This window comes from Aulonocara stuartgranti (genome assembly GCF_965226115.1).
Source record: "Aulonocara stuartgranti genome assembly, chromosome: 13".
Taxonomy (NCBI): Eukaryota; Metazoa; Chordata; class Actinopteri; order Cichliformes; family Cichlidae; genus Aulonocara; species Aulonocara stuartgranti.
In genome coordinates, this window is record NC_138949.1 from 26,919,653 (window position 1) to 26,942,599 (window position 22,947).

The following is a 22,947-nucleotide window of genomic DNA, read 5'->3' on the forward strand; positions in this document are numbered from 1 at the left end:
TTCAATTTTTTATGAATATACACTACAGGTCAAACGTTTTAGAACACCTAAATTTTTCCAGTTATTTATTGCAATTCCAGTCGTAAAAACCCATGAATGGATAGCTTGAAATGGTACAAAGGTAAGTGGTGAACTGGCAAAGGTTAAAAAAAGGGTAAGTTTACCCAAAAGTGAAAAATAATGTACATTTTCAGAATTATACAAAAAAGGCCTTTTTCGGGGGACACATAATGGGTTAACAATTTAAAGCTGTTCTGCAGCAATAGACGTTGATCAAGCCTTAAAAGCTGGTCTACTAATTCCTACAGGTGTTCCAACTTTTCTGGATTACTTACAAGCGCCTCTGTCTGCATAAAAGCAGTGTTGGAACATACTGTGGTACCATAGCCTCGTGAGCATCAGCTGAACAGTATTGTACTGCAGAAAGTTGTGTGTTGCTACCAAAATGGCGAGAAAAAGACAATCAACAATGGAAGAGAGACAAAACATCATAACATTTAAAAATGTAGGTCAGTCCTACAGAGAAATTGCAAAGAATCTCAAGGCGTCAGTGAGTACAGTTTCCTTCACCATCAAAAGGCACTCAGAAAATGGGGCAAACTCTGACAGGAAGAGGTCTGGCAGACCCAAAGCCACAACTGAATCAGGGGACAAGTTTCTAGGAGTTAACAGCTTGCGTGATAGGGGGCTCAACAGCTTCAAGCATAGCTTAATAGTGGTCGTAATAAGCAAGTCTCAGTTTTAACTACAGAGAAGACTTCGAGCTGCAGGTTTGACAGGATGAGTTGCAGCAAGAAAGCCATTCCTAAGATGCCAGAATAAGACAAAGAGGCTTGTCTGGGCCATGAAAGACTGGAAGAAGGTATTATGGACTGATGAAACAAAATTTGAAATCTTCAGTTCATCACACAGGATCTTTGTACACCATTGAGTAGGCGACAGGATGGTTCCACAGTGTGTGGCATCAACTGTCAAACATGCAGGAGGAAGTGTGATGGTCTGGGGCTGTTTTATTGGATCCAGGGTCAATGACTTGTACAGCGTGAGAGGCACCCTGAACCAAAACAGCTACCACAGCATTCTGCAGCGGCATGCAACACTCTCTGGTCGGCCCCTAGTTGGTCAGGGGTTCATCCTACAGCAAGATAATGATCCACAACATAAGTCCAAGCTATGCCAGAAACTTACTTAGGAAAAAAGAACAAGACAGTAAGCTTGAAAGTATGGAGTGGCCAGCATAGTCTCTCCCATCGAGCTGGTCTTGGGACGAACTGGAAAGAAGAGTGAAAGCAAAGCAACCTACATGTGCCCCACATTTATGGTAATCTCTGCAACAGATATGAGAAGAGCTTTCGATTTTTATTGTAATGTGCCACCGGGGTGTTCAGCTGTTATATCTGCCAAAGGTGGCTACTTGAGTCAAAGGTTTAGAATAAAGTTTGGTTTCTAAATTGATTCCATGATTTCTTTTTTTAACTCTTATTGCTTATTTGTACTATGCTTTCATTTCAGAGCTCAATGAGACATTAAACTGCATAATTTTCAATAAAAACCTGAAAAAATTGGGGTTTTCTAGTGTATATAGATAACACTTCTCTTTTCAATAAATAGATTCGAAACTACTGCCAGCTAGACTAATGCTGTTTACTGTACACTGACTAATTTCAGTCATTCGGCTCTGTGAACAGAATTTGAGACCAGGTTTGTTTCTTCGTGCATTTGGGGGTTAAAATTCAAACTGCTTCATTTTAAGGGTTTTTGTGACGATGTGTCACTTTCGACGCCTAACCCAAGGAGAGCTGTGCGCGGTGTTAAGAGTATTCAAGGATTAATCGGTCCTTTGAGGATCACTTTAAGTGCTCCGCTGTCTTAACTGGCACGACTTCAGGACCAAGGACAGCGAGACACAAATTTTACATTGGTCGATGACAACGTAGATATACATAGATATAAAGAGAGAGAATAGATGACCTATTATACTAGCAGCATTGGTTGTGTTGCAAGCAAACAGTGACGATAGGTGAGAGAGCGATCGAGAGGATGGTGGCTATAGTCGGTGATAGAGTGTGTATAGAGAGAGAGGGAGAGAGAGACAGTGCAACGGTTGGGATTAGGTTTATATTCTGGAGGTTGGACGGGATTACGCAGCGCAATTCCCCGTGCTGCGCGGTGCTCTCTGGGATTCACCACACGGCATTTCTCAGTTTCCACGAACTGATCGACGATCCCTCCCACACCCCGCGGTCCTCCTGAGATACACTAGCTATATGGAAACATGGCCAACGTTCCGCAGATCGTGAAAATTGGGATTTCACTGAAGATGCTTCCTAACAACACAGCCGTGTACTTCAAATCCGACGGGACCCGGTTCGGACAGACCCGAACCATCAAGCTTCTGACCGGGTCGAAGTACAAAATCGAGGTGGTTGTTAAACCAGGAGCGGTCGAGGCCACGTAGGTAGCCCATGTGGATTTTCCTGACCAGGTCATAACCCAACCAAACTGCTAGGAAACCTATTAATCCAGGGAGGCAAATATCACGTCCAGATCACCATATTCTAAATCTATATTCTATTTTTGGAAACGCAAAGATCATTTCATTTATCAAAGAGCGTCGCTGACATATTTTCAGGCATTCAGATAAACGTTATTGGAGGATGGCGATAAAAGCTCAGAAAGCCTTTCAAATAATGAAGATTTTTCCTTCTGTCTGATTTGCTATTTTTGATGATATTTTCCCTTTAAATAATTATTTCTATAGCGACCTGTGGGGTTGTATGACGTTGTTTTACGAATATTTTATTAATCCTCCCTGAATTTACTAAATATTGGGACTTCTTTGTCGTATTGTTTGTTTCTGATTTAATGTATTTCCCATTTAAAGCGAAATAGCCTGCACTACAGCACCACTGCTTTTCTGCTTCATCTGCACTGAGAGTAATTAGATACATGTCTTTGTTGTAACTGACCAAGGATAAGGCAGACGCACTGATACCACTGACTTTAGCAGATATGCTGAAGAGAAGGCAAGTGCAGATTTTAAACCTGATGGTCTCTGTATTTTAGGCTTGATTTTGATTTTCAAGCCTAAAATACAGAGAGCCTAAAACAACACACCCCTTTTCCTCTTTTAAGTAGCTTTCAATAATAATAATAATAATAATAATAATAATAATAATAATAACTGAATTAGAAGCAAGCCTTGCTGGAGCGCTCAACGGGGTAAAGAGACTGTTTCCAAGTTCAACGGCAGCATAAACCCCAACTGGCTGCACGTCAAATCCCCCGCAGATTAGGACTCCAGTGTTTGGGCTTTGTGGCACCGCCCTCCTGGGATTTGCCTACAATTCATGATTATGTAATGTGAGTTGTCGTACTCGCATCTCCCAATAAGGATTAGCGTCGGATATTTAACTACCAGGATGTAAAAACATCACTGAAGGAGCACTCCAATATAAAACTAGGTCACACACGCAGTGATGCATAGGTGGTGTTGAACTGAATGTGGGGCAAGCCAGTGAAGCCCAGCTGTAGCCCTATTTCACCAACTGATTTGTCAACACAAGGCTCTCTCTCTCTCTCTCTCTCTCTTCCTCTTCCTCTGATTTTCTCTCTCCCTCCCTCTTTGTGTAAAACTATTTTCATTCATGCATTTCATACCTTTGCTGTTTTGTGATGATTCTATTTTTGCTGTGTGATCTGGTCAATGCAGGTCAATGAGCGTGGGTGGGGTGACCTTCCCCCTGGAGCAGCAGTCTAAAGACCCACAGTCTGTGGTCTATACTGGCCTGTACGAGACAGAAGGTGTGGCACATACCAAAAGTGGAGAGAGGCAACCAGTTCAGGTCAGCATACAGGTATGGTTACACTGTGCACAGCACAGAGGTGGAAGAACTGTTCTCGTGTGTTTAGGAATTATGTTTTGATATGAGCTGGTAAAGAAACCTGATGAAGAGCTTCCCTGTTCCCAGTAAGCTCTTTAAAAAAAATTCTAATTCTTTAACGATGGTTTTATCATTCATGTATCTTCAATTTGGATTTTGGTTCTCTTGATTGACTTTTTATCAGTTTTGCAAGTCATGTTTACAGTTCCACTCATTTTAAGACGTTAAACATGGTAGTGTTTTGTGTTTTTCATTGTAGCAACCAAGGCCCTTTTTGGCTCCAGAAATAACCAGATCATCTATTTATTCTTAATCTGGATGCATTTAGACTACTTACCTGGTCTTCTTAATATATCTCTAGATCCTCCACCAGCTTTGTTGTGTCATATCTTACAATTACTTCAACATAATAATAACTGTGGCACACATTTTTACTGAAAATAGGAATAAATGGGATGGAGACAGATTAAAATCAAAACCTGCTGATAGAAAGATTTGGTCTTCACCAGCCCTTTAATCACCAAGTGATCTCATCTGTGTTCAGCCACTTCACCTCATCTATATCTGTGTTTCATAATGTTCTTATAATCCTGAGATTAATGTCAAGTGATGGTCTTACCATGCCTGTTTATGTTGTCATGGTTCTGGTTCTGGCAGTGTTTCTATGGTTACAGAGTATCTTGATAGCCTCATTTTTTTTATCCAAGGTTACCAGGTAGATGATGAATGTTTCGAGGGTGGAAATATAACCTATTTAGGGTTTCAACTCTGCTCTGTCTTCCAGTGAACAGTAAAAATATCAAGTATTGAATTTCCTGGAGCCCATGGTGATGTTTTATTCTTAATCAGCTTTGCGAAACCCAGAAATGTCTCTAATGTTCTAACACAGGTGGCTAAGAAATAAACCCAAAAAGGTTAACAGTGACTGCGGTCAGTTGTGTGTTAACAGAGTTTGTTAATACACTTGGATTAAGATTGGAACTTAACACTGAACTAATAGAAGTAATTCTGTCAAACTTTCTACTATGTTTTATGCAAATGAGGACCCAGATGAAGGACACATGAGGCAGGAATACACCAAAATCCCAGTTTAATGCTAAGCTGATTCAAACTCACAATAAGCCAAACGGAGAAATCAGGAATCCAAGAATACAGATGGACTGACAATTTACACAGGACATACATATTCATGTGTGTGTGGGTGTGTGGGTGTGCAGAGAGTAATTGAATAGACAAGACTAATTAAAGAAGGAAAGACAATCACAATGGAGGGAAAGCAACCTCATGATATACAGTGAGTCTCAGCTGGTATGTCCTTGATTCCTTTCCTTGCGTTCTCAAGTCTTAGGTCCTCTTATGCCTGAGGGAGAAACACGACATGTGAGGAGTTGAGGCATTTAATCAAAAAGAAACATTATGTTAAAGTGATTTTAATGATGTGTGGCACAGCTGCATCACCGGTCCATTGATTTGTGATAGCCTGATACAGTATTTTATGAGCGTAGGAGTACCTAAGACTACCTTTATATTTACACCTACATTTAAGCATATTCACAACTTATATATTATATATTTATATCATATCTCAGTATTTGTGTAATATTACTGTTGTGATCAGAAGGCTATATATATTCATCATGGTCATGAATGTCATGTTAATTTTGAACTTTTAATTACTTTTTCCAGGGTGGATTGATTGTAAAGCATATGTCTTTAATGACTTCAAAAAAACAACAATTAGATGCACAAGTTTAATCATCTCTGTCCTTTTCTCACTCCACATGCCACTGCCATTCTTGTTAATAGCCATCGATTACTGTAATTTACTTCTTTTCGGTCTTACTCTAAAATCCATCCACAAGCTCCAACGCATCCAGAACTCTGCTGCCCATATTATCACCAGGACCCCTTCTATCCATCACATCACTCTTGTCCTGCAGCAGCTTCATTGGCTCCTGGTCAAATATCGCATCAATTTCAAAATACTTTTGTATACGCTTAAGGCAATTCATCATCTCTCCCTTCCATATCTCTCTGATTTGGTTCAGATCACCATCCCATCTCGGTGTCTCAGATCTTCTTCTTCTCTTTCTCTCTCTGTCCCCTCTCCCCGTCTTGCCCATCTTTCCACCATGAGGAGCAGGGCTTTCAGTTGGTCTGCTCCTCGACTCTGGAATTCCCTACTTCCTGATTAAGGAAATATCACTTTCTTCTCTCTTTAAGTCTAGACTCAAAACTCACTTGTTCAAATTTGCTTATCCCACATAACCTTTCTACGCTGCTATTTTAAATTTGTTTTATGTGTTGTGCTGTGTACAGTGTCCTTAAGTGTTCTGAAAGGCGCTTTCAAATAAAATGTATTATTATTATTATTATAAGTTTGAATTTATTTATATTTTCTGTAATCCACACAGAGTCAAAAGTATATATATAAATTCTTCTCTTGTGTCCTCTACCAGAGGCCTGGGAGCTTGAGGGTACTGCGCAGTATCTTAGCTGTTCCTTACTGCGCTCTTCTGGACAGAGATCTTGGATGTTGTTCCTGGGATCTGCTGGAGCCACTCACCTAGCTTGGGAGTCACTGCACCTAGTGCTCCGATTACCACTAGGACCACTGTTACCTTCACCCTCCACATCTTCTCGAGCTCTTCTCTGAGCCCTTGGTACTTCTCAAGTTTCTTGTGTTCCTTCTTCCTGATGTTGCTGTTATTCTGTATCGCTACACCTATCACTATGGCCATCTTCTTCTGCTTTCTGCTTGTCTACCACCACTATGTCTGGTTGGTTTGCCACCACCATTTTGTACGTCTGTATCTGGAAGTCCCACAAGATCTTAGCTCGGCCACTCTCCACCAAGATCTATCTCAATTTTGGTAGCCATAAACAAGATCCTGGCATTATTATGGCTGGATATTTGACCACTGTTTGTGACAGAGTTGGTAGAGTTCATTTAAACTGGTTTGTTTGCTGACATGGACTGAGCTTTGATGTGTGTTTCCAGTTATTGTCCTGCTGGAACACCCAACTCTGTCTAAGTTTCAACCATCTAGCTGTTGATTTGAGGCAAGGTTGAAGAATTTGGAAGCAGGTCTCCTCCTTCTTTATTCCATCAATTTTGTGCAATGTACCAGTAATAATGGCAGCAAACGGCCCCCAGATCATGATGTTACCACCACTGTGTTTGACGGTTGCTACAGTGTTCTTAGGTTTGAAATCCTCATCTTTATTCCTCAGAACATACCTCTTCTCACTGCGGCCAAAGTAGCTCAATCTTTATTTTGTCCTATCAAAAACTTTTTTCCAGAAGGCAATCCGCTTGTCCATATAGGCTGAAGGTGTTGGATTTTCAATTAAATTTCAAGGGGCAGGTCTGTACCCTCTCGCTCCACAGTGACATAAAACTTTTCACTGTGAACAGTGATGCTGGTTTTCCAGCAGTTTGCAGTTCATGGCAGGCTTGAGCCTTGGTAGTAGTTCCTGAACATCTCAGTCAACTTCCTCTCATCTCAGGGTGACAGTTTTGGGTATTGGCAAAGTAGTGACAAATCCAACTAAGTTTTAATATATAGAATTGTTTCAACAGGTGATCTTGGACTCTCAAATGGAATCGCAAATCTCAAGAAGACCTTCTTTCTTAGACTTCAGTGAGCTCCATGGACTATCCCATTGTTTTGAATATCCAGTGAGTGCTGTCAAACAAATAGTTTTTATGCTGGCAAATAAGAAGTTAATCGGCCTTAGCCTTTGCCAAGTTAAGACAGTTTAACTTAACAGGTTAAAGTGATAACTTAAAGAACCGTCAGCACCCCATGTATATATTTTATCACATGCACTGCCCACTCAGTCACAGCTTTTCATGCACCATGGATAAAAACACTTCCCTGAAGATTCACTTTGTATCTTTAATCGCAGCTTCTCCAGCATCCTCCGCTTTCCTTGCTCAAGTTCCATTTTAGAAAGTGTGACATCATTGAAGATGGTACATTTTTCTTTCAGCAAGCAGCACTACATAGATTTTTATGGCAATGAGAACACCTAATGCTAAGATTTTACATGAAAATACATTAATATATATTAATAAATTTAAAGTTTCTGGTTTTCTGGCAGTAAAATGAAATATAAATACATTATGAAATACTGTGTTATTTGTGTCTACATACATTTATATGTGTGACCCATCTGTTGAGTTCACACGCTGAGGCCTATGGGATGATCTGGTGTGTGTGTTTGGAAGTGTGTGTGTGTGTGTGTGTGTGTGTGTGTGCGTGTGCGTGTGCCTGTGTGTGCATCCATCTGTGCTGTTAGTATGCTCCCTTTTCACTGCATCTTCAAATGATTTTACACATGATGCAACAGGAGTCTGTGCCTTTATAGAGAGAGTACCCATGCATGTTCCAGTCTACCACACTGCATGTGCTCTACATCATTGTGTGCGCCAGTGTATGCACACAGTGGTACATCTGCTTCTGCTTCAGTTCACAGAGGCGGGAATGTTTGAAACGGTGTGGCAGGTGAAGTACTACAACTACAACAAGAGGGATCACTGCCAGTGGGGAAACAGCTTCAACAGCATTGAATACGAATGCAAACCCAACGACACGCGTACGCTCATGTGGGTCAACAAGGAGATGTTTGTGTGATGGTCTGAAAGATTTTTTAAATCATCTGCATGTTGTTTTGAAATGAAGACAATTCTGTGGTTTTACTCTGTTTTCTGTCTGTCTGCAATCTGCCAATATCGGAAAAACTAAAGGTATTTGAAGAGAAAATGCAGGATTTCCCTCCATTATGCCCTCAAGAATGTGTTCAGGCTCCTGCTAATTCATTTCTAATGGTTTGAAATATAAAATGCAGTGATGTTTCCAGTCTTTTCGCATTTATTGAGGCTAAAATTAAATGAAGTTTTATGAGGCAAATATTTTTTTTCACATGCAGTTTTTTTGTGACATCTGGTAAACCCCAAGTGTGACAAGAGTTACATGTATGTACATTGGTGTATGTGTGTGAGAGTGCCTGTGTGTTTAGTTACAGTATCTGTTTACATATGGTGCTTGTACAGACGTGCATGTACTTTGAAGCTACTGAACGTCTACAGAGAGTTTCATTTCAAAATCCAAACTTTCCACAAAAGGAAACACAGAGCATTCTAGTGTGGTTAAAGAAATTCTTCAGACATGCCTAAAAATGAATTACATCATTCTCTGTCTGATTTAACAAGTGCAGTAATTTATACAAGAATCAAAACAACTGTTTCTGTCACTGTAATATAAATTTAGAATTCAGTTCGGTTCAATTGAATTCAGCTTCATTTATGCTGTGCCAAGGCTGAAGGCTGTTCTTATTATCCAAACAGCTGTTTTGTTGGTGCTGTTGCCATTTTAAGTCATTATTGACTGCTTCTATGCAAACTTTGGTTAGTTGTTGTTACCCAAAATCATAACTGTCTTGTTTGATAAATGTTTTCAGCCCATATCATTTTGCAATGGATTGCACTTGTGAGTCTTGTGAGTCAGCAACCATGAAATTATCGAAACTTTGCTGTCACACTTCGAGTGATTTTTAAAATAGTCCCAATTTTGGAATGAAACCCTCAGGGTAGTGTTGTGGATCACTGTGTTTTATCATTTGTGTAATACAGTGTGGCAAATAGGAGTTTTGGATTTGGGTGAAGTTGTGCCCCTGTCTAGTGTATGTTTATTCTCTCTACCTCTAACAGTGGTCCTTGCCACGGATATTTGTGCATAAAGACAAATAATTTATTTGGAATATTTGGACCATTTTGTTCTATTTAATGTGGTAAATATATGATATTTTAAAAAATGTATTTTTGTACAGTGAGTGGACCATGTGAAATGTTTTTACGTTACTGTGTGTACTTTGTAGAAATGACAACTATTTTCAATTAAATACTTTACTTACCTATGCAAGAAATTGGTGTCAAATGTGATGTTAAAATTTTTCTGTGGTGAAGTTTATATTCAGTATTGTTCTGACCTTTTTTGTGATAGTGTTGACTGTTTACATTGTAGACATTAAAATGAAAAATCTTTTTGCGTGGCACACTCATTCTGTGCTATGTTTAAGATTAGGAATAAAACTTTGTTATGCAGCAATAAGCTTATGTTGCTGGTGGGGAGCGGGGGGGCTTTGCTTAATGGACGGAGCATTTCTTCTCCAATCTTCTCTTTTCACTTTCAGTGTGTTTTTCCCACTGTCACTAAGTGCTTCGTCATAGAAGTTTGTGTTATTATTGGTGTTTCTTTCTAAAACTGTAGGGTCTTTACCTTACAATATAATAGACCTTGAGGTGAATGTTGTTGTGAATTGGCGCTGTATACATTTTTAAAAAATGGAATGGAATTAGGAACAAACAAAGAATCCATGCACATCCTCCGAAAAAAGTATAGTACAGAAGAAAATGGCTGACACAAAGGAAACCATACTGCAGAATCACATTATGTGCATACTCGCACAAAACATATTGCTGTTGTTTGGGTCATGTTTATAGGTGATTTATTAAGGCGTTTGGGGATAAATACAAGGATAAGACAATCTAGAAACAAGCACATTGTCAAAAAGAAGAATTTTGCATAAACAACATGAAATCATAGACCCATTCTGTCTTGTATAAGTGGTTCAGACTATTGGTGGTGTAAATGTGAGGGGGTATTTTCTTGGGATACCTTGGGCTCCGTAGGACCACTAAGCCTTATTTAAACACCACACTCTACCTGAGTATTACTGCTGACCATGTCCATCCCTTTATGACTACAGTGTACCCATCTTTTGACATCTTGCTGCTTCCAGCATGATAATGTACCATGTCACAAAGGTAAAATCACCTCAGACTATTTTTTTTAATGTGAAATTAAGTTTGGTATGCTTATCTGGTCTTCACACTCACCAGCTCTCAATCCAGTATTGCACATTTGGCAAGTGGTGAAACAGCAGGTGCATATCAAGGAGATTCAGTAGGTGAATCTGCAGCAACTGTGTGAAGCTACCGTGTCAATATGGAACACAATCGCCGAGGAATAATTCAAGCACTTTAGGGCATTATAGCAAAAATGAACTCCATGTAAAACTTGGATATACTGAGGTTCAGGAGACGAAGGCTAGATTGGCCACTTCTTGTAGTACAGTCATGAAGCCAGTTGGGGGAGCACGTGCACAAACTTGTACTCGAAGCAGGAATACAAATAAATAAATAAATCGATAGACCCAGCAGTTCCCGGATGTACAGTACTGCTGCACCTCCCCCCCTTCGACTCTTCTCTCCTCCCCTCCGCCACCGCCTGCTTGTCAAACCGAACCTCCGCCTCCGCTTACTGTCCCCTCCCAGCGGGTCTCCCTCCCTTCAGCCACTGCAGTGAAAGCCTCGGTGAAGGAGAGAGAAACGGTTAAGAGATCCTGAACCTGGGTGTAAAGCCAGGACGAGAGCCGAGAGCACCTACAGCGTATTTTTCTTGTATTTCTCGCCACAGCTCGGCGGCCTGCTGACTTCTGCTGTTGTAACCTCCTTTTCCGTTCACATCGCTTGGATTTCATCATCCGACCTGCAAGATGGTAAGCAGCAACGACTCTTATTTTCAACCTCCGCCGACTGGTGAACACACCAGTGGACAGGCCTGTGCTTTAATGTGTCGAATATAGCTCAGTTTTGACAGGTTCTCGCTCGTAGCGAGCGTTCCGCTTTGAGTGAACGGTCGAAAAAACGTAGAGCTGTGGCGAGAAGGAAACGCTTTTCTCACCCACTTTTGGCTCCCTGTCGCGCTCTCTGTGCAATACCCCAGGGCTGACAGTAGCCTGCAGCTTGTGGCCCAGATATTTCTTATCCCTTCTCGACATAGCCTACACTCTTATTAGCAACTAGGCCTGTGCAAATGAGTTTTCGAAACAAAAATACACGCTTATTAAGCCTAGGCTGGCGACTATTTGTGGCACATTTCACACAGCAGACAGGAAAATGTAACGGCTGCTTATGTTAGGTCTTTGCTCCTACTATATCGCACTGCATTCAAATATATAACATCCATCTCGGTGTGTTTTCTAGATAGCATGGCGCTGTGTTGATGGTTGCAACATTGTTTCGTCTGAGCCACTAAACTGTGATAAGTGCAATAATCGGCCGAGGCTACATTTGTATCATTTCTACCTGTGGTTGTAGAGGAGGCTTCCATAGTAGGCCACAGGCTTGTTCCTGCAACACACACTTCATACGATTGTTTGGTGTACGTGTGTGCCTATACATCGAGGATACATCGAGGGATATATATATATATATATATATATATATATATATATATATATATATATATATATGACTTGCTTCTAAAAACTGTAACCCAAATGCTTTTTACAGTAGGGTTGTTAAACATGTGGCCCGAGGACCAAAAGCAGCCAACTAGAGGGTCCAATTCCACCCACCGGATAGCTTTGCAAAGACATTAATTACTCTCTTTATTTCAATAAAATGCACTGCAGTTCTTGGTCTGGCGACGTGATGCCAGCATTACTACACAGGAGAAATCATGTATGCAAAATAGTGGAAGTATTTTTAGATATAGCCAAATTTTTACAATTGTAAATGCATAAAATGCTATTTTTTTTTTGTCCATTTACAAAAACTGGACATGTAAGAGTTTTGTGCCTATTTTAGATCCACTGTGATCTGTGAATTGTAATGTACATGTAATGACGGTTGGACCTGCCAAATATAGTAAAATGGATGTGTTGAAATTCATTTGTTTTTACGTATTTATCTTAATTACACCTTCATTTTACAATTGATGGTTCATCGAATGTGAAAAAATGAACATTTGAAGAAGCTGCTTGTAGTTCTTTGCACTTATAAAAGAGAGGAGACATTTAAAGGGGTGTTTTTCATACAGGCTATTATGCAATAGTTTTACTGGTCTGGCCCACTTGAGATCAGATTGGGCCCATGAAAAAAAGTGAGTATGACACCTCTGCTTTACAGAGCAATTATAAACTTAAGAATGATTAAATTAATTCCCATTTTAATAAGAGAAGTAGTTAATTAGTAGTAGTAGTAGTACATAAGTAAATAAATTGTGTAAGCATAGGCTGATATAGGGAAAGAGGAGGCTAAGGGGGATGAAGGTGGGTCCTTCGATGGCTTTGAAAAATCCAGATTGGGGACAATAACTGAAAATGCTTCGTCGTCTTCAGGTTGAGGTAAGTACCAGGAATAAAGAGCAGTGATTGGTCATTAAATAGGCTGACCTTTGCATATTCAAGGCTAAGCCCCATATATAACCTCTAACCCAAATGTTGTCCCAAAAGCCTCATGTACACTACAGAATGACTGCAGACCGTATTTATTGACAGTTCACCCATGATATAAAATAAGCAGTATCAACCACATCAACACTAGCTATTGGTCTTATTTATAATCTGTCTAGGGAGGGAGAATTTCCTGTTTTCTTGTTGCCTGGAAAAGGAAAAATTAAAATATTAATTCTTAATTGGGTTATACTAACAACATGCTAACATGTTAGTTCATGCTAACACTTATGACATCTAAAAAGTAAACGGTTATTAGAAACAGTGTTAACATTTTCTTTATCTTTTTCGTCTATAAAATGTTAACCAAAGTCAGATAGTTTGTCATGACTTGGCTATTATTAGACCTTTTTTTCCCCCCTTCTTTAATCTGTGTTATGCATATTGACTTAGAAAATTCAATCTTGGGAAGGCTATTGTGTAAGTACATTCCCATTTGCCACTGCATTGCTACTGGACGTAGTATGTACTCACCAGGTGCATATTCTTCCTGATAATCAAGATTAGAGAAGCAAAACCTCACTTCTGTATATTCTAGCTGATGTAAAATCACCAATTCTACAATCTCTTTTCACTAAGGCGGTATGAGGGTTGGTCCGGAGCCAGTGCTTAATCTCGAAGCAATTTGTCACATAATGACAGCAGGATCTCGCCATTAGAACTTTGTCAAGGCGGTATCAACACTTTTGCAGCTTTACAACTGAGAACTACTCGTGTCAAACACTAGAGGTGGGATTATTGTGACCAAGTAAAACTTTGTGACCATGTTGATGCCAGTGTCTAATGTAATTTAAAAAAGAGGGAAAAAAGCAGAGATTTGGTATGACTGTGAATTCAGAGCGGTGTATAAGCCAATGAAGTCATTCCTGCTCTCATTTTGTCTGCAATTTTCATGTTGTCATGTTGAGACTCTGCATTTATACACATCATTGTAAGCAGCAGTCGCTGTTTATAGATTGCATTTGCATGCAGAAGCTTTGGTTTGAATATGACCGTGTTGCACATGTTTAGTTTAATTAAGCATGCATTTATAATAATCCTGACTGTATGACCGCAACAGTGTTTAAAAAAAAAAAAAAAAAAGAAGATTGTAAACACCTGGTGTATATCATGCCCATGGATATTTGTAAAATGTTTATTCAGCAAAATTTTTTATTTTGTGTTTTTTATTTGTAGTGCTGCAGTCTAGGTAACAAACCACAAAAACAACATTGTGCGTATGTAGACATCTCATTCACTGGTTTTGCTGCTCGTTCTTCTTCTCATTGAAAACACAAGAGGTGTGATTGCGGTGGTTTGAGTCCCTTGCTTGCAAGTACATAAAAGGAACTGTTGTCCAGTCTGTTGGTAGAGTTATTGCTGTTTCTTTTTTTATTGTAAAGAAATAAATGAAATTTCCTGATCTGACACTTCACCAGCCCGGGCCTAGGAACATGTTTGCATTATTGCAAAGAGGATATTTGGAAACTGGGTTATTAGAAGTGAGTGTTACTCATACAATTGCTAAACAACTCTAAGGGGCCTACATCATCCCTGACTTTAATTCTGCATAAATTAGCGCAGAAAATTTGCATCTGTAAATAGAAAGGAATTCATAAATCACACACAAAAACCAGCTATTAAGAGCAGCATCTCATTACTTGGGGGCAGCAGTAACTGGGGGGTTCTTTACTTTGTCAGAGGAAACATTTTTTCCTGTGTATGCTTACCTTGTTAGATTTGCCCTGCAGCAATCTCAACTATCAGACCGTGGATTGTCAGGACATGCACGTCCTGCAGGCACTGTGGCAACCTATGGCTTGTCAGATGTATTCTTCTCAGCCGCAAGGAGAGGTTGGGGGCAGGGACGCGCAGTTGCTTAAGCATGTAGTGGAATGATCTGATGCTAAGGGGACCATATGCTGCCTAGCAATCAAGCGCCACCCACATAAGGATTGAGCTGTAGCTAATGTAAAAGAGATAAAAGCCACAGTAAACCACCAACAGAAGTGATGATCAACACTACGTGATCCACACAGCACTTCCAACCAGCCCACTCAATCTGGATTTATTCTCCTCACTGGCCATTGCATCTCTGCAGAATCCATGGCTTGCACTGGAGCCAGCAGTCACCAGCATAAGCTAAACTAGTCAGTTTCTTCAATAAACACCTATTTGTTTGGAAATCTATGTGCACAGTGAAAAGAAAAGTTTATTATCATTCAGAACTTACCTCTATAACCATTGGTAGGAACTTGATGCTCAGTGGATTTGTGGTACTAGAAACAGTTCAATAGAGCTTAAAGGTCAGATTTTTTTTTTTGTTGACTTACAGAGGGTGGTCAGTATGATAACTTTACTCTTGGCAAGAATCTATAGCTGATTGATGGCTTTGGGGATGATTTTTAAATCACATTTACCTCATCAGCATTCAAGGCATCAAAAGTACTACATTTAATTAACCTCTAAAAGCATATTTTGCACACTGTCAGTGGTAATAATGGAACCAACAGTATGGGGCTTCATTAACTAATAGCTACTGTCTTCAGCATTTTATCTGCCCTGAAACAATTTACCTGCAGTGGTCCATAGGTTTAGCGCATTAATGTAATCTCCTGTTGCTGGCTGAAATGATGATTTTGGTTGCCTAACCCCAATACCTACTCTTCACGAATGTGATGGAGAAAAATGATTGAAATCCTTAATAAACTGCTGCAATATATAAAAAAGGAACATCATTTGCTTTTAGGTCTTGTAACTTACTTGCATTGATACTCCTGCTGAGGCTACCGTTGAGGCTAGAGTTGCCTCCTGAATGAATCCTCACAGAAGTAGTATTTGTTAGTTTAAACTAAAATGCTACGTTTTTAAGATTTTGAAATTATTCATTCAGTAGCAATTCTAAGAATATATGAATCATACTTCAGTGTAGCCAGAAATAACCTTGCATCTCATTTAATACTACATGCTTTGTTATGTGAAACTCCAGGCAGGTCAGACGGTAAATGAAAAATATATGTAGCCACCTGTCACCCATCAACTGTATGCACTATGGCTTTGAACCCAAGAGTGTGGCATTTTGTCTGTACATGGGGCGTGATGAGCAAATGAAAAAAACTGATAACTCTCACGATTATATGGTAGCAACTTTTCCGTTATCTGGTAGGTATTATACTTTTGCGTGATGTGATGTTCTCCACTAATTGCAGAGCTAGCCTTAATCATGCCATGCTTTGTCATCTATTTGACACCTTGATTTACAAAAATAAATATAAATAAGAAAGAAAGATGTTTTTCAGTATTTGGCAAATACAGTGTAGTTTTATCTCCACTGTGTTAATTCATAAGAAGATTTAGGCATTGTTAGTTTACATAGAATTATGAGGCTTTCAAAACCCTCAGAAGACAGGCCCAAACCAAGGATAGAAATGGCTGAGAGGATTAGCCCTGCTGGAGTTCCTTCAGGCTGCTGAGATTGTGGTAATTATTTTCATATTTGCACTTGACTCCTAAATCTTGTACAGATCCTCACCACATTTGCAGACAGCCACACGCATCCATGGAGAAACACACACACACACATTCTCATAAAAGCAAGGATAGATGCAAACACGGCAACCAAGACAATATTGCAAAACACGATTACAAAGGTGAGAGATGATGGAGATGAGCAGAAGAATAATTGAGTGCCTCTTCAAACAGACAAATGGATTCAAACTAGCAATGGTTTATTTTAATTCTGGTCTATGTAACTGAGCCTCTTTTTTGTTTCTTTGTTTTTTGGGTGTTTTTCTTTTCTTCTTAAGAGATCATTCTCAGTCAGTTGGTTATTAGCCTGGATTTTGCCTGCTGTACAAAGTTAGGCTAAAAAAATAAGGGTTAGAAGTCTATTTAAAAAGCAGTCTGAAAGCACAGCTCAGCTCAGCTCTGCTCTCTGCTGTGAGACTTGGTAATGTTTATCACAAAGCTCGGCTATATGGTAAGCTTCATACTTACAGACACATTTGTGCGGAGGAGGGGAGTCTTGTGATCCCTGAACTAACCAAATAAGCAGAGCAGAAAGAAAATGCGCAACAAATAAACTGACAGCTCTGCACACACACAACACACTTTTTCCACCTCAAGATTAATGGATCAGTAACTTAAATTGTGTGGAAACGTAATTCATACACACACAGATGCCTTTACATGGAATGCTGTTTTAATTGATTCCCTGTGTCCACATCCACACAGTGCACATAGCAGTTCTTTGCTTTTGAGCGTTCTGGTTTTGTGAACAGTAATTTTGCTTCTCACAAGTTCCCATAGATCTTAAAGACAACATCAGTTGCATATTTTTAGCTAGCCAACATCCCCACTCCTAACGTACTGAGACCTTTAAGCTCCATAACAAAGAGAAGGTGTTAGAGAACAGTCGCGGGTGGGGACCATTGTAACGTTGCATGAACTGGACCTCTATTGTTTTTCTTGTAGGGCGGCAATCATGGTATACTACTTCTTACACTGAAACTTTGTTAGTTAATTCAATTCAATTTTATTTATATAGCGCCAAATCACAACAAAAGTCGCCTCAAGGCGCTTCATAGATACAGAGAAAAACTCAACAATCATATGACCCCCTATGAGCAAGCACTTTGGCGACAGTGGGAAGGAAAAACTCCCTTTTAACAGGAAGAAACCTCCGGCAGAACCAGGCTCAGGGAGGGGCGGCCATCTGCTCCGACCGGTTGGGGTGAGAGAAGGAAGACAGGATAAAAGACATGCTGTGGAAGAGAGACAGAGGTTAATAACAGATATGATTCAATGCAGAGAGGTCTATTAATACATAGTTAATCACCCATGTCTGCATACGCTTTAGTGGCTATGTCTTGGTGACATAACTTCTTACTCATTGGTGTTGCTAAACTTAACCTTTACCCTAACCATAACCGCAGGTGTGTTAATTTAAAGAAAAAAAGGGGTTTCCTTTAAGTACTGGGCAAACGGATTGCCTCATACACATGTAGCCTGCAAGCTAACGATAATTAAAGGGAAATAAATGGGCACTAGGTAGAGTGTCAGTCCAGATTTCATCCTTAGCCACGAAGGTCTAATACATAAATACTCAAAGCAGAGAATTAAAGCCAAATCAGGGATCTTTAATACTTGAAAGCATTCATTTTCAGGGCAGCCTTTGTGTTGACTTGAAATGTGATAATAGCTGCTGTGATTTCAGACTCACATTGGTGGCCAAGCCAAAGACTCAAAGCAATTCTGATTACATTATCTGCTGAAAGTGTCATCAGCAGGGAGAGGGTGCAGTTTACCCTAAGGAATCGTAAGAAGCCAGAGAAAGAAGCTCACATATATTGTCTTGTATTCAGTAGGATTTTCAGATTTTTTTTTCTTGCATTTGGAGTTACTTTAACGAGCAATAACTGATTATTAATGCATACTATTGACTGTCTTTCGCTTGTACTGTTTCAGTGTTATGCATTATGAATGTATAACTAAGAGTGATAATGTTTTCATCTAAATTAAAAACAACCTAGGCAAGAAGTATCGATTGGTCCAGTTTGTCTCTTAGTCTAACGTTTGTGGTGTTATGCACAATATCTCATGCACCACCGTTAGGATTCAGCGAGTGATGTGTGCCTCTGCTTTGTTCCTGCATTTTCTACGCTATGCTAATTTGCCTAGAGCACACACTGCAGTGTTGATTAATTTTTAGGATTTATGCAAGTCATCGCTTCATTCCAGCATGTTCTACATTGGGCTCGCTGCACTCAGGGCACCTCAGTGCAAGTGTGTACGTGAGTGTTACAACTCTGATTTAATCACAGTAGAAAAATGTGAAAGTTTTTCGTATCAATGATATCATTTTGTTTTATTGTTATTTATGTAAAACGAGGAACTGATTTCTTGTCAGAAGTATTATTTTTCAATCATTTGAGCAGGGAAGTGAATGACTAGTGTCACAGCCTCATGCTGCTGCTGTCCTTTTGACAGAAGGTTTGAAATCCCAACCCTCACAAAGGCTTATTGCAGATGGTTCTATGTGGAAATCTGCATACAGTTTTAGTTTTGTGACTGTCTTATTGTGGCCCACCCTCACCTTCTGTTTTCAAGGCTCAATTTCATAGATTTTTGGGGGGCAGCATCGGTCCATTTTTTGCTTTTAAATTTCTTGGCTGGCTTTTATTGCACTTTAAGTTACAAATTGTCATCAGCTCCATTAACATTATCTTCACCTGTTTCTCCTCTGCTCTGTGCACACACACAAAAAATTCATTCTTTATTTAGCAATGAAAAAAAAATATTTTTAGATCTTATATCTATAGAGGGAGGGCAGCCAATAGTAAATAAAACATTGGAACCTCTGCTGTACTGTTCACCTGTTTATGACTTCATATGACTAAGTTTTCTGCCTTTTAGAGTAAATTAGAAATGCAGTTTCTCGCTCACTATGCACCTTCTTATTGTTTCAATTTGTTATGAGAATATATTCTCACATCTTGCCAAAGCCTGAAAAAAGTCCTCCAAGTCTTTAGGCCCATGTATTGAATTCGTCACTCACTGATGTTATTACTGGGCCCTGTGGGTCTGTAATTGGCCAGATTCTTGTGCCGGTCATTTCTTTGCGACTCAACCGGCCGTGATGCCAAGCTCTTCATTATACAGAATGTGTTTTGTGCGCTGAGGCCTAATTGATTCTGAATGAATCATGCATTATAAATGAGCCAACACTAGTCTTTCTCTTGTGCCTGTGTTCTGGTCTGTGTATGTAAGATGCTTTTTCATTTCACGTATCACCCTCCCCTTTTCTGATTTTTTTTTTTTATATTCATCCATCTGGTATCCATCATGAGTATTTATGGCTGAACAAGAGCTGCCAAAGTGGTTTATTACAGAAGACATGACAAGAGTTACTCCTGACCCCAGGAGGTAGGCCTTAGTAAGTAAACCTGTAATCCTCAAAACCAAATCTTCTTTGCAGTAAGTCTATTTACCTCCAGAGACCCTATAGCTAACACTGAACTGAGAGTGGCTGTTAGGGATGTAGTTAGAAGTATGCTCCTCAAACATTTGCACACCATTTTGTTGAGGTAGTTATTACAAAGTCTGCTTTTTTCATTATTTGTTTTGTTTTAGAGAGGCTTCCTAAATGTCAAAAATGACATAAAAATGTTATCTGTTAATCCGTTTTGGTCCATTTGGCTCTAAAAGATTTACAAGATTTAAAAGCCATGAACAAAAAAGTGACCTGTTCTGTTTAACCTGGATCATCTTTAGTTTTGTCATAGCTGTTTGTTAAGTCTCATGGCAGGTAGAGGAAGCACTGAGAACCTGTCCTTGAACTCGAAGACATTTGCTCAAGGCCTTCAGTTTCAAATGCTGTTGAAATTTTTAAGCAAGTCATCACATTTCTGTAAAGCTATGCTATTCTGTAGCTGAGTGAGCGCTATATAGGGGAGCAAACAAAAGGACTTTTCCCTACAGGATCAATAAAGTATCACATTGTCACTATTACAGAGCCACACAGGCAATGGGACACCCAACCTCAGTAATGGTGGAGTCATGCGCTACGCATTGGAATTCAATCCCTTAAACTGGCAGCCCCTAGCCATTGCCAACTTGTTCCAGAGAGAAAAACCATGTCAACCTCTAATCATAACTGACTCCACTCTGATAGGGTGTCAAATGCTAAGGCGTTCTCCTGGCTAATCCTGTGTCACCTCTTTCTCCTCACTGCTCTTAAAATACCTCAACTTCTGTGAGGTAAGTCTGCTGTTACACAGCAGCACAACAACAACCTGGTGTATGACATAACTGGCTCTAGTTTGTGTGTTGTTGTTTTTTTCCTCTCTAATCAATATGAATAATGTGAGTAAATTATGAGTAGTGCTAATAATATGAGTACTACTTTAATATTTGTCCTGGCAACCAATTGTGAGATCTAATATACATTCATGCTTCAGCATAGTTAAAGCTCTGTTTTGCTGTCAGATGTAAAAATAATGCCTATGTATCCTCAAGATCAAAAACGGTAGGATTCTTTTCGGCAGTTCATTTACATTACATTTACCAGTGTCAGTGTCTTGTGCTGAATCACTGACAGTTACCACACAGTGCGCCGTAGTTAGATTTCTGTCTGAGATTATTGGAAAACATCCTTGCGTCATTGAAACAGGCGATGATAACATCACAAGATCAAGGCAACTGCAGTTTTTAGAGCCAGGTGCCACAGTTCTCTACTGACTGCAAGGTCCCGAGGCACGATAGATGTTGCCCAGTTCCTGCCTGATGGTAAGATAGTAAATGGACTTTTTTTAAAAAGAAAAATTCACCCAATCACACATACATTCATACAACTGCTTTTTTTTCTGTACCTAAGATCAAATTCAGACATTACAATTTTCTGAAATAGGAATTAAAAAGAATCTACTGTATTTTATTTTAATCTTTTTTAATCAAATTTATTTTAATCTAATATGTTGAATATGAAATGGTTCTAATGGTCACCTTATACAGCGTTGATACACTAGTTGTGGGTTAATACTACCACCTTAGTGCCCATACAGGCCAGCCTCCCCACACTCACAGTGTTGTCTTTTTATTGTTAAGTCATAATATAGCCTAGTTCTGTTCATCTTTTAACACTTAGAAATTTCCGCCCTCTGTGCTGTGGCAGTACTTTTGTCCTGGCTATCAGAAATGGCATTGAATATTGAATTGTTTCAGATATTATTAGATTTTTTTTATGTAGTGATCTAGTTTGCATTTGAATAGACTACCCATAATAAAAATTCATAATTTCAACTGTTTGAGACCGCATTTGCATTTATATTGTTGGCAATCTTATTAAGTTGGGATCAGATCTCACAGGAAAGAAGTGTTTCTTTGACTTCCTGTAGAAACAAAAAGCTGATGGAAACAGTCCGACTTTACTGCAGCTCTTTGTCTCCACCCCCTGTTGGTGCCACCTGCTCTCATCCACTTTACAGGCGAGGTGGGGTCTGCCTGGAAAGTGTCCCTACTGCTCTTTTTTTGTCAGACTTTAGTGGAAAGGACATGGACCACCACTCACTGAATTATTTTTATTTATTTTTTTACTGCTATTCATGGAATTTGAAAGATTCTGACTGAGTGGTACCATCAGAAAAGAAAGATCACATAGCGTTGTAGGTCGAGTTTGGCCTTCTTTGATGGAACTGTAGGACATTTGTGGCAACGTGGGCCGTGTAGCTGTCAGCTGCATGTTCCCAACTGATTAACCTTACCTCTCTGCTTCAGAGACTCCTCATTTGTTCTCTCTGCCAGAAATCATATTTGGGCTGAGTCGACACTTCACTGTTGGATAAGATGGGATGCGCATGTGGCTGCAGCCAATGCCACACACTGCCATGCAGAAGAGCCAGGGACTGCGGGATTTTCTGGATGGCATTGTTCTTTTGAATATTTAATGCAGTGCGTGATTCATGACTTTGTTTTTGTTTTTTGTTTTTTAATAATTTTTTGGGGCTTCAGTTAAACATTACAAATTCAGTGCTAAGTCGTGTTTTTGCTATAATGTAGAATAGTAAAGATTGCAATTTGTGTACAAAAAACTTTACATGGCCTTTGGTGTACTGTTTGAAATGCCTTTCTTTGCATTATCTGGTAAGCAAAATCTTAAACAACAGTTAAAGATCACGGGTATCACGAGAGTGTGTCTCAACTTGTTAACGCAGGCTTTCTTGGCCAAATCTATTTTCATTATTCTCTGGTAATAAATGTTCATTTTTTTTTCTTTTCAGCT

At 39.5% G+C, this 22,947-nt stretch overlaps 2 protein-coding genes across 3 annotated transcripts in view; both read left to right on the forward strand.

Annotated features, from left to right (window-relative positions):
- The first annotated feature begins 2,029 nt into the window (after positions 1 to 2,029).
- On the forward strand, positions 2,030 to 10,750 carry cnrip1b (cannabinoid receptor interacting protein 1b). 2 transcript variants are annotated; one of them, XM_082557381.1, is made up of 3 exons: positions 2,030 to 2,454; positions 3,713 to 3,857; positions 7,468 to 8,351. In XM_082557381.1, exons 1-3 carry the CDS (start codon positions 2,276 to 2,278, stop codon positions 7,648 to 7,650), a joined length of 507 nt encoding a protein of 168 aa, XP_082413507.1. In that variant the 5' UTR covers positions 2,030 to 2,275; the 3' UTR covers positions 7,651 to 8,351. The 2 variants fall into 2 exon arrangements, with proteins under 2 accessions (XP_082413507.1, XP_082413508.1); XM_082557382.1 differs by lacking the exon at positions 7,468 to 8,351 and adding an exon at positions 8,360 to 10,750 and having other exon boundaries at positions 2,044 to 2,454.
- Positions 10,751 to 11,132: 382 nt separating this feature from the next.
- The window catches only part of LOC309720983 (calcineurin subunit B type 1), a 31,004-nt gene continuing 19,189 nt past the window's right edge, over positions 11,133 to 22,947 (forward strand). The window contains exon 1 of the mRNA XM_082558278.1: positions 11,133 to 11,450. Coding sequence (XP_082414404.1) covers positions 11,448 to 11,450 — 3 coding nt within the window. The 5' untranslated portion in view covers positions 11,133 to 11,447. The remainder of the gene's footprint in view (positions 11,451 to 22,947) is intronic.